This window comes from Vitis riparia, chromosome 19, assembly GCF_004353265.1.
Source record: "Vitis riparia cultivar Riparia Gloire de Montpellier isolate 1030 chromosome 19, EGFV_Vit.rip_1.0, whole genome shotgun sequence".
Classification (NCBI taxonomy): Eukaryota; Viridiplantae; Streptophyta; class Magnoliopsida; order Vitales; family Vitaceae; genus Vitis; species Vitis riparia.
The window spans coordinates 20,946,650-20,962,791 of NC_048449.1; the positions used below are offsets into that span (position 1 = coordinate 20,946,650).

The window sequence follows — 16,142 nt, forward strand, 5'->3', positions numbered from 1 at the left end:
GAGCGCTTGAGTGCCTCAGGTAGCTTGAGCGGTCCTACCCATTTCAAAAAATCAATTTTAAATCATTTTAAGTTCAAAACAAAACCAATTCTCTTTATACCTCCAAAGAGCTTAAATTATCACAAGCCAAACTTTTTTAGACATACATGTGACCTTCCGGTTGGATGAACAACAACTCTTAATCTTTAATGGAGAGTAAGTCACTATTTGCAAAGACTTCTATGACCAAACTTTAAAATGAACAAAATTGTCAACATATAAACAAGACTTAATGTCTTAACACAAAACACCTTTTAACTCCTCATTCAAGTAAAATAGAGAAGATTTGTGACCTACTTCAAACACTTCTACATCAAACTTTATGACAAGAGATATCACAATATAATTTTTATTTTTTAATTGTCATAGTTTGTCAATTTTTTTTATGTTATCATAAGATCATTCAAATTTTAATTATTCATAATCTATGTTAAAAAAAGAGTAAATTAATAAATTTTAAAATTCAATCAAAATTTATATAAAAATAATTTTATTATAGACTAAAATTATACCTATTAAGAAGCTATATAATTATTATTATTATTGATAACTATAGGTTATGAAGATGAGAAAATGTAGAGAAGAAGCTAGATTTTGAATTCGAATATTCTATTTTTGTGCTTGGATAAAAAAAAATGATCTTGTTATTTTTTTTGGCCTACCAAACATGACAATTTTGCAATGTTTTAAAAACCGGACCGGACTGGCCGGTCCGACCGTCGACCGGTCACCATTCCGGTCCGGTCCGGCCATTTGGCTCGTAAAGAGGTTGAGTCGGAATCGAATTGGCTGAACCAGCGATCGGACCGCCGAACCGGACGAACCGGCCGATTCCCTCCGAACCGTCCGACTCAATTTCTTTTTTTTTCTTTTTTTTCTCCCAGCATCCGCACGGCTGTTCCCATGTTTGCCGGTCACTGGAGCGTTGTCCTTCTGGCAGCAGCCCCCGCGCGTTGGAAAGCCCTTCCCCGAAACGCTGCAAAGCCCCGTCGCTGGCCACTCAACCCCCCCTCCCCCGCGGTTATTCCCATTGTCGCCGGCAGTGTTTGAAATATCGAAAAATTTTGGAGATATTTCTCAAAAATCGTGGAGTTAGGGTTTGTGAAATTTAAATCCATTGGCATAAAAGCAAAGAGACCCCTAGAACAGATCCGGAAAACACAAGGAGCAAAAAAAATAGCAATTTTGTTGGTTTTCCTTGGGGGTTTTGAACAGATTTTCTCGGAAATCAAACGAGGATGAATTTTCCCGGAAATCAAATGGGGGATGGATTTTCTTAGGAATCAAACAGGGGTTGCAAAGAAAAAAAATCAAAAACATGATTAGATTAGTAACTGCGAGGATTGAGAGTGGTAGAGGAAAGTAGGGCTTTTTACCTTTTACTTTTAGGGATTGTGTCGTCTGGAGGGCACCTTCAGAGAAAACTGAAAAGGGCTTCTTTGCCTCGAGTGAGAGAATTCCTCCGTATAAATAATTATTAATTATTAATAATTCATCTTAATTTTTATTAAATCAAAACCGTGGCTTGAGTTCAATGCATGCTACCATTGGACTATGATAGTCTTTGATAATATATATTTAATTTAAATTTGTTAAGGTTCATCATTAAAAAAAAATCTAATTTTAATTATTTTATTTTAAATTATATTTAATCTATTAATAAAAATATAAAAAATAATATTATAAATTCTAAAAAAATTTAATAATATATATAAAAAATATATTTATGACGTCACCGGTTCAACAGCGATTCGACCACCGGTCCGACCAGTGAACCGTGAACCGATAACTTTTCCGGTTCAATGACTGGTCTGGTTCTGAAAACATTGCAATTTTATAGGTATAATACCTTTTTTTTTATTTCTCAATTTGTTTTTGTTTTAAAAATAAATAAAACTACAAGAAAAAAAAAACAAACAAATAAAAAGATTGAACCAAGTTTTTCTCTATATGAGATTGATATAAACTATGTTTGGTTCCTGAAAAGTATTAAGAAAAGAAAAAAAAATATTGAGGAAAATAATTTTCTCATATTTAGTTTTATTATGAAAAATACAAAAGAAAATAAATATAATTAAAATTAGTTAAAAATTTATATATTTTTAAATTATTTAATATTTATATAATTGAGATAAATATGTGATATGAGTTTGAAAAAATATATAAAAATAATTTATTGACTTTAAACATTTTTTTTTCTTCTTTACTTTTTATTTCCTTCTACATTTTTCTCTTTATTTTATTTTCTTCTTATCTTTTCCTCAAATTTTTCAAAAAACAAACATAACCTAAATCATTCTCATATAGAGAAAAACTTCATTCAATCCTTTTTTCTGTTATACATAATAATAATATTATTATTATCATTTCATAATTTCTGTATATATATATTTTTTATACATATCTCCAAACATATTTCCATTCCCTAAAAAGTATATATATTTCACACTATTGCCTTTTTTTTTCATCAAAATTAAGATTCTTAGTTCTCAATAAAATTTAACTTCTAATAACACTAAATCATATATCTACATTCTTACAAATTTAATGAAATCTCAAAAATTAAAATTATTATTTCCAATTATAAAAACTGTTATAATATTAAATTTAAAATTTGACAATATAATCTAATCTTAATCATTTGATAGCTAAATTTTCTTTAAATTTAAATTTAATTCTTGGAATTTTCACTCTTTGAATGGGAGTGGTAAAAATGTCAAACTAATAAAATTTCCGAGGATTTTTCGTTTTTTTTTTTTGGCATTTTGCCGATTCTATTTTTCGTGAATTTCTCAATATTTTCGGCCAGTTAACGCGGTCAAAGGGCACTTCGAGAGGTTCAAAACCTGCGTCGGGTCAAAAGTTCGGAATTTAACCTAGGCAACTACTCGGACATGTGGATATGAAGAAACATTAATATATTACAATCCACCATAAAACCAAAATACTAATATATATATATATAATATTAATTCTAATTATTTATTTAATTGATTAAAAAAATATAAAAATCTATCATTTCTTAACAAGTCTTTTTTTTTTTATATATATAATTTAAATAAAAATATAAATATTAAAAAATTCATATATATATATATCACAATTTATTTTTTATTATTGAATATATTTGAATTAAATAAATTATAATTTTAATATTAAATATATTTTGAGTTAGAATATATTATTATCAATGTTATAATATTATTATGGAATGATATTTAATGTAACTTCATAAAAATATTATTGAATATGAAAACTAATATATATATATATATATCAATTTCTTCAATAAAATAATATCTCAATTATTATCATTTTTTATATTTTTTTTTCTAATATTTTCATAAGTTTTAATCAATCTTCATCTTATATTTCGTATCAAAATTTCAACCAATATTTCCCAATACTCCATAAAATCTCAAGTTATCAATACATTCGTCAATCGATATTTTCATCATTATTATGACCAACTTTTCAAAAATTTATCTCAATTAAATATTAACTTTTGACTAACTAACTTATCAAAAATTTCTCCCACTTAGACAAGTAGATCTTAACCATTCCCTTTGACAATTTGAGCTACAATTTTGGGAAAACTTTTCTAATCCCTAAATCTAACTTGTCGTTAAAAACCCTGGTTTTACACTACAATACCGGAAAACCTCCAATGTCATTGTTAACCAATCAGTAATCTATTGCTGAGAGGTGAAGATAATTCGAGGCGACAGTGATTGCAAAAACTTCAAAATGAGTATCTCTAAATTGAATATACAACTGATCAACTGATCTTGGATTCTTTTGGTACAAAAACTTCTAAACTACAATATTGGAGTGGCGCCATTTCCTTCGAGTGTCATCAGTGATCCTAGCTCACAATTATCCCACTTTTTGTATTGCCTTGTGAAATCTGGAAATTTTCTCTTACATCAAGATGAGCCATGAGAAGCCAGACATGAGTGAGCAGCTCTCCGCCTCGCCTGAGCTGCTTGGCATGCTGATTCGGCCGACATTGACTTGCAGCGTAACATAGCATCTCCACCCACACACCCCGCATCAGCTCCCATTTATGTTCCCGGGATTGCAGAGACTTGGCCAGCCTGCAGGCATCAAATAGCAGAGACTTGCTTCTATCACCTTTCACCTGTGATGCTGGAAATTCAGTGCTCACTCTCAGTAAATCTTTGCAAGCTTGGGTTCTACTTTTTATGTGCTTTCTATCCTTGAAGAATTCTTTAGCCTCGGCGCAGCTGTCTCGATATCTAATCTCCCCAATTCCGTCAGGCAGCATAAAAGGGCACATGACCAGAAGATACAACATATAATCAGAAAGCACCTTGCACGCTTTACAATCTGGATTCTTCTCTGCATCATTCTCATAGCAGAGATCAGTTGCAATGTGCCAGAGAAGAATGCTATGACTGAAGTCTTCGTTATTGCTCAAACCTAATTTCTCTAGCAGCACCAGATCACCCCGACCAGTGCATAATTGCTTACCCGCCTCAATATCTGAGGCACTCTTTGATATTTCTACAAGGTATTCAAAGATCAATTTTTTCATTTCTTCAGAGAAAACAGCTAAATTCTTGTGATAATACTTCTCAAACATTTGATAAATGTGGAACTTCTGGAGTACACGGACTTTAATTGGCCTCGGTTTAAGGCAGAAATCTATTAGATTGTATTGTGCCATGGTTTTAGACCACCTCTGATTCGTCGGGAATAGAAAACGCAATTGGCAGCGAGAGATGGCTTTAATGATGAGCTGCACCGCTGTGTTTTTGTTTTTGTTTTTACTTGACCACCGCTTAGTCCAATCTGAGAAAAGCAGTACAAGAATGGCATAGATCTCTAAAACAATAGCTCCAACCAGCAACAAGTACGTTATAATAACATCAATAGTCGAGTACTCTTGCCTGTCAATGGTCAAGAAGGCTATGAATGCAGAAATGGTGAAACTCAAACTAATCGAGCGGAGAAGGCTGCCCCATCTAGAGCAAGTCACAGTTGCCTTTGTGTAGAGAACATCGTACATGAATCCAAGCTCAATCTCAACCACTTCAAAAGCCACTTTCAAAGTCACTTCCAAAGCTTGTTCAGAATGTTTCCCCTGGAAGAAAGACTGGCTCCTTTTGCGCCTCTGGGAGCTAAGAATGATATCTGCAAACAAACCCTTGAAAGTTTCGAAGAAGTAATAAGCCTGCTGCAAAATGTCTCCTTCTGGAGGAGAATGCACTGTCCTAGAAGTTTTACCTCGTTGTTGTATTGAAACTTGATATCCCTCGGCTTTTCCTGAAGTATACTCATCCATGAATTTGGGATAATTAGGCCCTGGATCAGGACGAGGTAGCAGGGCATCTCTGAATTGTTCGCTGCTTGCAGACCTTAGAACCCAGGTCCTTTCCCCATACTTGATGAGTCCAGCCACAAAAATTGGAATGGCCAGAATATTAAGCAGTTTGGACTTCCAGGACCTAAGAAAAATGTAAAATGTCCCTCCAAACTGGATGACTAGCGCAAGAAAGTGTCTTAACCATAATTCATTATCCTCTAATGAATAGGCTGTAATGGTATCCGGGCCGCCAAGGTGCAGCAGCAGAAATGGTGCCCAAAATGCCCATATCAAACTGTTTGGTTGTGATGAGTTGTCATCTCCATTCTCATTGGACAGGACGCCAATACAGACTGCTGCAATCCAATCTGCAGCTAAATAAGCTAGCCAAATGATGATTCTGACCCAGTTACTAGCTATATATTTCCTCCTGTTACCCAAGAGTATGAGCACAATTTGTAAGAAAAGGCTCAACAAAACCAATGCGCGGAGTTCCCATTCATTCCAAAGTTTTGTCACACTTTCTGGGAAGAGTTCCATCGCTCTTCTCTTATTTACGAGGATCATACTGCTAAGACCTGAAACTGTAAATATATATATATATATATATATATATATATATATATATATATATATATATACACATATAAGTGGTTTGATCAGTACAGAAGATCTGAATTAAAGCAGATTGATTATGAAAATAGCAGAGTTGGATTGATGGGCTCACCCGTAACTAGCATGCTTCCTTCCCGAGTGCATCTAAGGATCTGATTTTAGTAGTTGATGCTTCTGCTTTAGAGCCAATTTCAGCAGCCCAGGAAGCTAACAGAGAGGGGCTTTCGCACAAATCATTTCTCAACTGGGTGGTGCACTTGAAAAATAACATTGAAGAATTAAGTGCATCAAACATTTTGTTAAAAGAAAACAAGAAGAAAAAGACAACAAAAATGAAAGAAAACCAAATGCCAAACTGTATGACTTGTGAAAGGTGCTTGAAACTTGAAACTGTTCTTGCTTTTATTTTTCTTTAGCATATAGGAAATTTCATTAAGGCCCATGAACAAAATGGTGTACAAGGTTAACAGGAATTATAACATATTTTTACAGTTAGATCTGAGTCCATGTCAGTTGAATTGTTTAATAATTGTCTTTGGTGATTAAAATCTTTGAAATATCCATTTTTTTTTAGAATCGGACTAGTCATTGAATTGGAAAAGCTATTAGGTCATGATTCAATAGTCAGACCAATAGTTGAATTGTAGTTGAACCATGCCATTAGTATGACATCATAAATATATCATTTATATATGATTAAAATTAAAAATAATTATAAGAAATAAAAAATGACAAATTCTACCTGAATTTCTACAGCATATAAACACTAACATAATGTACACTAGCATAATGAAGAGGACAAATAGAAATGAGTGCACTAATGGATGAGATTTAGCTAATTAGATGAATAAAAGATCTCATCTACATTTCTTTCTTTTGCTATCTACTAGTAAGATCATGATGTCTTCGACTACCTAAGAAGAAATGTTTTAGGTTCTTCTATTTCCTAAGAAGAAATGCCTTCAAATAAAATAAAAAATTAAAAAAATATATAAAAAAAAAACTAATAGAAAAAAATCCCAGAGAGAAATTATGAGTTTTGACTTCGCTGTACTTGTTTTTCTTTTCTAATTAATTTCTACAATCATGGTAGCTTGTAAGGTCCTTTATTTCCACATTTCCCTCACTCTATTCTCTGTATCATCTCTGAACTTATGCTTTTCAAAGCTCACATAACAAACAGAAAAACAAGATTACACACACAATTCTTGGGCATTTATACAAACAGCATGTATATAAGCCATGAATGACAGTTGTATGTGATTGGAAAAAATTGGAATTGATTTGTGGGTTTTAAGCTTGAGAGAGTGCCTATTGAAGATACTTGAAAGCTTTATGATAATTCAAGAATCCAATAAATCACAAACTTTCTGGATAGGATGAAGTTGGCTGCCAGAAAACATGAATTTGGCTGGAGATTGTATCTCATCCACGGCAAAAAAAACAGTCAGCTAACAAAGATGCTTTGGGTTGTCAACAATGGTGTTGCTCACTGGAAATCAATAGATTAAGCATTAGATCTTTGTTGAAATGAAACACAGTAAGGTTAGATACTTCAGTCTGTTCAGAAAGGAATTCCGGATTTGAATTTAGATTATAGTAAAACAGTTTCATTCGATAATGAAATGCATTAAAATGGCATCATTTTGGATAAGCAGAACTTAAAAACAAATAAATAAAAGGCAGACTGGATGGTTCTTCCAAAACCGGTCAATTCACATGGGTTAGTGATCCAACCATCAGTTTACACAGTTCAAGGTTTGGTTGACTTCAAAACAGCTCAAAAGTGCCACCCAAACCAGAGAGGATACTGGTTGATGGTTAAACCGATTAAAACTGACTAGTCTGATCTGGTTTTTAAACCATTACAAATATCTCAATCATACAATACAAAAACTTATTAATCTTTCTGCTTAACTGTCATTTATCATTTAACAAATCAATATCTGATACCCCTTGCATTCCAATACTCTAATAGATTGCATACACAAATATCTTTGCATCTCAATTAGGTTGATATATATGTTATCGTTTGGTATAATTTAATATTTTGGATAACTCAATGAGGAGAAATGTAAACAATACTGCAAATTATTTAAAAAAAAAGGAAAAAAAAAGAACATTCTTTTGTAGATGAAATAGGATAAATGACATTTTACTAAAAGTATTACAAAAATCATTTTTTTAATAACAAGTATAAGAATTATTTTCCTGTAAATAAAGTAAAATTTTCTTTGTACATAAGACTAAATAATTTATTTATTTGTAATTTTTGTAAATAAAATTATAAAAATCAATTTTCTAAATAAAGATTGTGAAAGCCTTTCTATCGTAAATAAAAATGGAATTGAGATATTTTATTTTGTATTGTAAAAGTCATTTTTTAATAAAAATTGTAAAATACGTTTTCTTGTAAAAAATATAAGAAAATAAAATGAATTTAAAATATTTTGTAAATAAATAATCAAACTCACTTTTCTTATTAGTTCATTACATCAGTTGCGAAATTCTCATGTACTTTAGTTTGCATATTTTTGTAATCCATTGTCATTATGTCTTTACTTTTATTCTTTTATATTATGCCTTATCCATTTGCTAAGTATTCTTTAATTAATTAATAAAACACTCAAGTTCCCTCCATTTGTATATTAGAGACCATAAGTACACAAGCTTAGAGGGGTATTACAATTTATCCCTGTACCTTTCCACTAGCTAACGATCTCTGAATCCATTCTTAGTTTATAGACTTGTCTTTTTTCCAAATAAGGAGTTATATAAGGTTTTCTTTCTTATTTTATTTTACCTTTTAAAAATAAATAAAATAAGTGGCAACTAAAACTTTTTAAAAATCAAAATTTCACAATAAAAACAAGTTTTGCCATCAAGTGAGGACACACATAAAAAATACGAGTCCACACTAGGAATCTAAAAAGTCACCATTTTTCCAAAACAATAAACAGAGGCATGATAAGAGGCTAACCAATCCATCCCCAAAATCACATCAAAATCTTGAAGGTCAAGGAGTACTAAGTCAATTGACATCTCCCTATAACCAATCATCACAAGATAATCTCTAAGCATTTTATTAGCCATAACTGAATCCCCCATAGGAGTAGCAACAATCAAATCAAAGTCCATGCTAGCAATAGGCATACCCAACAAACCAACAAAAGATACTAAAACAAAGGAGTGTGTTGAGCCTACATCAATCAAGGCACTAGCAAATAAAGTGTGGATTCGGATAGTACCTGTCACCACGTCGGAAGTGGCATGAGCTTCTCAATGGGTCATAGCAAACACCTGCCCTTCAATCCTAGGCTTTTGTTTATCCTCTCTATTCTCCTCCTTAGGCTTTTGGACAATCCCAAATCATATTTCCCTGCTTCCCACAACCAAAGCAAGCTTCAGTGTCTCTATAGCATGGCCTACCCCCATGCTTCTTACCACAAGTAGGACAATCACATATGAAGTTTGCACTATTTTCCTTTTATTCTAACTCCCACCTAAAACAGACCTTTTCTGTGCTTGGCAACCATGAGCACCATCACTCCTACTCCTTTTCCTTTGTTGTTTCCTGTATTGATGAAGCTTTTCATTATCCTTCTCTGCAATAAGGGCTCTACCCACAACCTTTGAATAAACACTAAGCTTCAAAATAGATATCTTATTCTTCAGGTAGGGCTTCAATCCATCCTGAAACTTCAATACCTTTTCTGCCTCTGTAGCAATCAACTATAGGGCAAAACAAGACAACTCCATAAATTTGGCCTCATACTGGGCCACAGTCATATCCCCCTATTCCAAACGAACAAACTCTCCCACTTTCCGTCGTCTAAAACCATCAGGGAAGTACTTGTAGAAAGTCTCCTTAAATAGTTTCCAAACTATAGGTAATCCTCTAAAAGCTTTTGGGTCATATGCCACCATTGATTTACCTCTTGTCCAACATAAATGTTGCATAAGAGGCTTTTTGCTCCTCAATCTATGACATCAAAGAATTTCTCAATCTTAAGAATCCAAGCCTCTACCTCCATTGGATTTGAAGTACCAGAAAAGTAAGAAAAACCCAACTTCTTCCAAGGACTTCCATATAAATCTCTTCTTTAAGATCTCCATTCAAAAATGCATTTTTGACATTGAACTATTGTAGATCCTAGTTATAATTTGTTGCTAATGATAACAAAATTCTAACTCTGTTCATCTTGGAAACCAGAGCAAATGTCTCTAGATAGTCTATGTCATATGTCTAAGTGTATCCTTTAGCCACCGGTCTTGTCTTATACCTCTCTAATGTTTCATCTACTCTGTACTTAACAATATAGACCCACTTACATCCCATTGGTTTCTTTCCTGTAGCTAAATCTACCATCTCCCAAGTTTTTATTTTTCTCCAAGGCCTCCATTTCTGCATTTATGGCTTGCCTCCAATTTTCATTAGATAAAGCCTCAAATAGAGTGGTAAGAATATAGATATTGTTCAAACTTGTGAAAAGCTCTTATGGGATAGAGACAACTTTTCGAATGACACAATATGAGAAAGTGGATATAAATGATGTTTAGTGCATTCCCTTGTTCCCTTCCTAATGGCAATAGAGAGATTTTGATCAATAGCTTTTTCAATCTGAAATTTTGACTCGGTTTGTGAGAAAGGATGAGAAAATGTTACCTCATTTCTAGAAGCCGGTTTAGATTCTTGGACTTGTATAAGTTTAAGGACTACAACTTTCTTCCTTTAGTACATTTTGTTAGTCATTCGATTCTCAGGAGCAGGCTCAAGCAGCCATGACTCAAGTTCAAAGAAGTGGGGTACGGATACTAGATCAGACACTAGACCACATATTAAAGGAAGGTCAATGAGAAAGGGATTAATGAGATAGGAATCTTGATCCTTGTCTTCCTTGATGGAATTCTCCCCCTGAAAATAAGGAGCAAGAAAATAGGATTCATTCTCATTGAAAGTAACATCTGTTGAGACAAAAACTTTTTGGATGGTGGATGGTAACATTTTAACTCCTTTTGAGTTGAAGAATATTCCACAAAAATACATTTGACTACTTTTGGGTCCAATTTTCCCTTATTTGGACTATGAACATGCACAAAGGACACACACCCAACTATCAGGAATGAAATGGTTTGTGATTCTCATATTTGGATAAAACGATGAAAGTATATCCATGGGACTTTTGAAACCTAAGATTTTGAAAGGTAATAGATTTATGAGATGTGTGGCAATTAGGATGACTTCCCCCCAATAAGATTTAGGCACATTTTTTAAAAACAAAAAAGCTCGTGTTATATCAAACAGGTGGCCATTTTTTCTCTCAACAACTCCATTTTGATGGGGAGTGTTAACACATGATGACTCGTGAATTATTCCCTCATATTGAAAGTATGGAGTTAGGACTTGATTGAAATAATCCCTGGCATTGTCGAACCAAAACCTCTTGATAGTGACACCAAACTGGTTTTTTTTTCATGTTATGAAAGTTTGGAAGAACAAAACTCACATTAGATTTGTATTTAAGTAAGAAAACCCAAAAGACCCTAGCACACTCATCAATAGAAGACACAAACCAATGTGCCTCACTTGAAAAAATAGGGTTTCACGAGAATAATTTTCTATCATTGAGATTATTCTTTTACCGAGTTTACAACATATACAAATCCTTCAAATCAGGAAACTAATCACTAATTAAAGGGAAAGAATTACTCCTAACAATTACTTTCCTTAAAATACAATTACTTTCCTAAAAATACAAAGATTGACAACTAATAGCTAATTTACAACTTTACAAAGTTATTTCTTTTCATATCAGTTTCGGTTTTCCAACACTCCCCCTCAAGCTGGCTTAAAGATATCTTCCATAGCCAGCTTGCCAACTAGAAAATTGAATTGCCTCGTGTAGTCCTTTGGTGAAGACATCAGTCACTTGTTCCTCAGTAGGGATATAGGTCATACAAACCAATCTGTTATCTATCTTCTCTTTAATGAAATGCTTGTCCACTTCCACATGTTTGGTGCGGTCATGGAGAACCGGATTGTGAGCTACTGAAATTGTTGCCTTGTTGTCACAATACAACTTCATAGGAGATGAACCTATCATCTTTAACTCTTCCAGTAATCTTCTTATCCACATAATCTCACAAATACCTGAGCTACATGTCACAGGATGCTTCAAATGACCCTCCCCATGGGCTTATATAGGAGGAAGGAAGCTTCTGGAGACTCCTGGAGCCATTTACACTAAGCCATTGGTGGGAAGAGTGTGGAAGGTTCTAGAGATGCTTAGAGATGTCCACACATCTCTACACTATGGTGGAAGGCATGAGAGGAGTCCAAGGCTTTCTAGAGAATTCTAGAGAATTTTAGAGATCTCTTGTATATTCTTGTACATAGGGTTGTACATAGATTAGTGTAGGGAGTTCTAAAATATTCTTGATTTGTAAGGAACCCTCCAAGGTTCTAGAGAGTTCCATTGGTGCCTATAAATAGGTGAGGGCCTCATTTGGCCAAGGCACCACCCAAAATCACTTCCTAACCAAGCAAGTAAGCTCTCAAAGCACTTGTAAAAACTTCCTTGAGTAATAAAAGCTTCATTTCTTTAAAGAGTTGCCTACTACGCCTTCTAAGCTTCCGAGTCGTAAGCGTCTTAGCCTAGTAAGCTAAGCATTGGGAGTCAGGCTGACTTAGCAAAGATCAAGTGTCTTGACTTGTCTAAGTGCCGCACGAGCTTACGAAAAGACTAAGTCTGTGACAAGTGGTATCAGAGCACGGCTACGAAGCGGGCATAGTAAAGGAAGCATGTCGAGCTCTAACATGGATGAGACTAGTGAGCAAACCCAAGGGAGGGAGATCGAGCCTACTGCACGGGACAGGGGCAAGAAGGATAAATCTCGTGACACCATGGCCAACATAGAGGCAAGGCTAGCCAAGGTGGAGCTAGCCATGGCAGACACACGGGAAGGGGTGGACTTGATTGAGCAAGGCATGGAGAAGGGCTTAGAGGATCTAAGGGAGCAAATCCAGGACCTTCGTGAGGGGATGCTCAGCTCACAAGTTCAACCGGTGTCGCATGAGGAGTTCATGTCCTTCCAAAACAAGGTCATGAGCATGTTCGCTAGCATGGAGTCAAGGATAGAAGCCTTGGCCACTCGAATGGAGTCCCGAGACCAGGAAGTTAGGCAAGAGTTGGCCATCTATAAGGCTGTTGTGTCGGCACAAGTCATGGCCACACAAGGGGCATCCAGGGTGGAGGTGCCGAAGCCACAAGGGTTTAGTGGCAAGAGGGATGCCAAGGAGTTAGATAACTTCTTATGGCATATGGAGCGATACTTCGAGGCTATCGCATTGACGGATGAGGCGGCTAAGGTAAGAACTGCAACCCTCTACCTTACTGACACAGCTACTCTATGGTGGCATCGGAGGTTCACCGATATGGAAAAAGGCATTTGCACCATAGAGACGTGGGAGGACTTCAAGAGGGAGATCAAGAGGCAGTTCTACCCCGAGGACATGGCTTACCTAGCTAGGAAAAACATGAGGCGTCTCAAGCACACAAGCTCGATACGAGACTATGTTAAGGAATTCTCTTCGCTCATGCTTGAGATTCCTAACATGACTGAGGAGGAGTTGCTATTCAACTTCATGGATAACTTGCAAGGGTGGGCCGAGAAGGAATTAAGACGCCGAGGTGTTCAAGACTTAGCCACTGCTATGGCAGTAGCAGAGTCTTTAACGGATTACTAGAGGGGAGACCTCTCCAAGGTTGAGTCTTTGGAGGATAGCCACACCACGGGTGGGGGAGACGAGGCTTCAAGGGACCATTATGCTCCTAGAATGGGATCAGGCAAGACGCCTAATGTCCGGGAAGGAAGGGGTAAGGCGGAAAGGAAGGAGTTTACGCCTAAAATCAAATGCTTCCTATGTGACGGTCCACATTGGACACGGGATTGTCCAAAGAGGAAGGCGCTCAGTGCAATGATCGAGAAGAGGGAGCAGGAGGACAAAGCACATATGGGCTCGATGCAGCTACTAGGTGCCCTCCAATTCAACCCAAAGCCTAGTACACCTAAGACCTCCTTACTATTAGGGGTGCAAGTAAAGGGCGCAAAAGGGAAGCGAGCTCAGGTAGCCCACACACACATGGAAAAGGTCACCAAGGGAAAGGTGAACTCGATGGGTAAGAGGAAGCAACACTCTAAGAATCGAAAGCGCATGGGTCTGCTTCCATCTGAAGCCTCACAGGAAAAGGAGGTGAAGAATATCCTGGCTGAACGAGTCACTAGGAGACAAGGGGTCCCTCCTATGATAGAGTATCTAGTCCGATGGAAAGGACTACCTAAGGGGCAAGCAAGTTGGGAACATGTGGATTCCTTGAGAAGATTTTGGAAACACATCGAGAGGTTTCAGAAAGAGGCAACGACGAGGACATCGACAGCATAGGTGGGGGAGAGTGTCACAGGATGCTTCAAATGACCCTCCCCATGGGCTTATATAGGAGGAAGAAAGCTTCTGGAGACTCCTGGAGACATCTACACTAAGCCATTGGTGGGAAGAGTGTGGAAGGTTCTAGAGATGCCTAGAGATGTCCACACATCTCTACACTATGGTGGAAGGCATGAGAGGAGTCCAAAGCTTTCTGAGAATTCTAGAGATCTCTTGTATATTCTTGTACATAAGGTTGTACATAGATTAGTGTAGGGAATTCTAAAATATTCTTGATTTGTAAGGAACCCTCCAAGGTTCTAGAGAGTTCCATTGGTGCCTATAAATAGGTGAGGGCCTCATTTGGCCAAGGCACCACCCAAAATCACTTCCTAACCAAGCAAGTAAGCTCTCAAAGTACTTGTAAAAACTTCCTTGAGTAATAAAAGCTTCCTTTCTTTAAAGAGTTGCCTACTACACCTTCTAAGCTTCCAAGTCATAAGCATCTTAACCTAGTAAGCTAAGCATTGGGAGTCAGGCTGACTTAGCAAAGATCAAGTGTCTTGACTTGTCTAAGTGCCGCACGAGCTTAGGAAAAGACTAAGTCCGTGACATACAACTCTAAACTCAGCCTTAGCACTACTTCTAGCAACCACGTTCTGTTTTTTACTTCGCCATGTAACCAAGTTGTCACCTACAAATGAACAGTACCCAGAGGTGGACCTTCGATCCACTATGCTTCCAACCCAACCTGCATCGGTGCAGGCTTCAATTTGTAGGTGTCCTCGTGACTTAAACAAAAGGCCTCTACCTGGTGTCCCTTTTAGATACCTTAGAATTTTGTAACAGCTTCAAAATGCTCTGATCCAGGCGCATGCATAAACTAACTAACCATACTTATTGAGAATGCAATGTCAGGGCGTGTATGGGATAGATAAATCAATCTCCCAATAAGTCTCTAATAACGATCCCGGTCCTTCACATTCTTGGCTTTTGTAGGCTGCAGTTTTACATTCGGCTCTATAGGTGTTTCAGCAGGCTTACATCCTAACATACCTGTCTCATCAAGAAGATCAAGAACATACTTCCACTTATTTACAAATATACCTTCTTAGACCTAGCAAACTCCATCCCAAGAAAGTATTTTAATGCCCCTAGGTCCTTAATCTCAAATTCCTCAGCAAGTTTCCCCTTCAACTTTTCTAGTTCATTACAATCATCCCCAGTTAACACAATATCGTCAACATACACAATTAAGATGGCTACTTTACCTTCATTTGAATGTTTGTAGAACATCGTGTGATTAGCTTGACTTTGAGTATATCCATAATGCTATATTAGTTTGCCAAAGCGCTCAAACCAAGCTCTAGGGGACTGCTTAAGTCCGTATAAGGACTTCTTCAATTTGCACACTTCCCAACTCCAAAACTTTCTTCAAAACCTAGTGAAGGACTCATGAACACTTCTTCCTCTAGGTTTCCATTAAGAAAGGCATTTTTAGCATCCAATTGGTGTAAAGGCCAATTGGAATTTACTGCAAGGGACAACAAAACTCTAATCGAGTTTATTTTAGCTACGAGGGCGAAAGTCTCTTGGTAGTCTATCCCATAGGTTTGAGTAAAACCCTTTGCCACAAGTCTGTCTTTGTATCTCTCAACACTTCTATCTGCTTTACTCTTTATTGTAAACACCCATCTGCACCCTACAACTTTTTTTTCCTTTGGTAAATCTACA

At 36.1% G+C, this 16,142-nt stretch overlaps 2 protein-coding genes across 3 annotated transcripts in view; one reads left to right on the forward strand and one right to left on the reverse strand.

The window, feature by feature from the left end:
* Positions 1-3,682: 3,682 nt before the first annotated feature.
* LOC117908485 overlaps positions 3,683-16,142 on the reverse strand; it is a 35,515-nt gene continuing 23,055 nt past the window's right edge. The window contains exons 1-3 of one of the 2 annotated variants that reach the window (XM_034822091.1): positions 9,232-10,863; positions 6,096-6,239; positions 3,683-5,952 (exon numbers count right to left, since the gene is read on the reverse strand). In XM_034822091.1, the coding sequence (XP_034677982.1) occupies positions 3,905-5,952; positions 6,096-6,108 (2,061 nt within the window). In that variant the 5' untranslated portion in view covers positions 6,109-6,239; positions 9,232-10,863 and the 3' untranslated portion in view covers positions 3,683-3,904. Of the gene's footprint in view, positions 5,953-6,095; positions 6,240-9,231; positions 10,864-16,142 lie in introns of those variants that run through there. The other variant, XM_034822090.1, reaches the window with a different exon arrangement.
* On the forward strand, positions 12,786-14,426 carry LOC117908316. The gene is made up of 2 exons (XM_034821920.1): positions 12,786-13,017; positions 14,074-14,426. The coding sequence occupies exons 1-2, from the start codon at positions 12,786-12,788 to the stop codon at positions 14,424-14,426; spliced, it is 585 nt and encodes a 194-aa protein (XP_034677811.1).

Excerpts from the sequence above, each read along its gene's own strand:
- LOC117908316 (XM_034821920.1), top strand. The coding sequence starts at position 12,786 with ATGTCGAGCTCTAACATGGATGAGACTAGTGAGCAAACCCAAGGGAGG. Across the intron at positions 13,018-14,073 it reads GGAGCAAATCCAGGACCTTC|GGGTGCAAGTAAAGGGCGCA; the intron begins GTGAGGGGATGC and ends CCTTACTATTAG.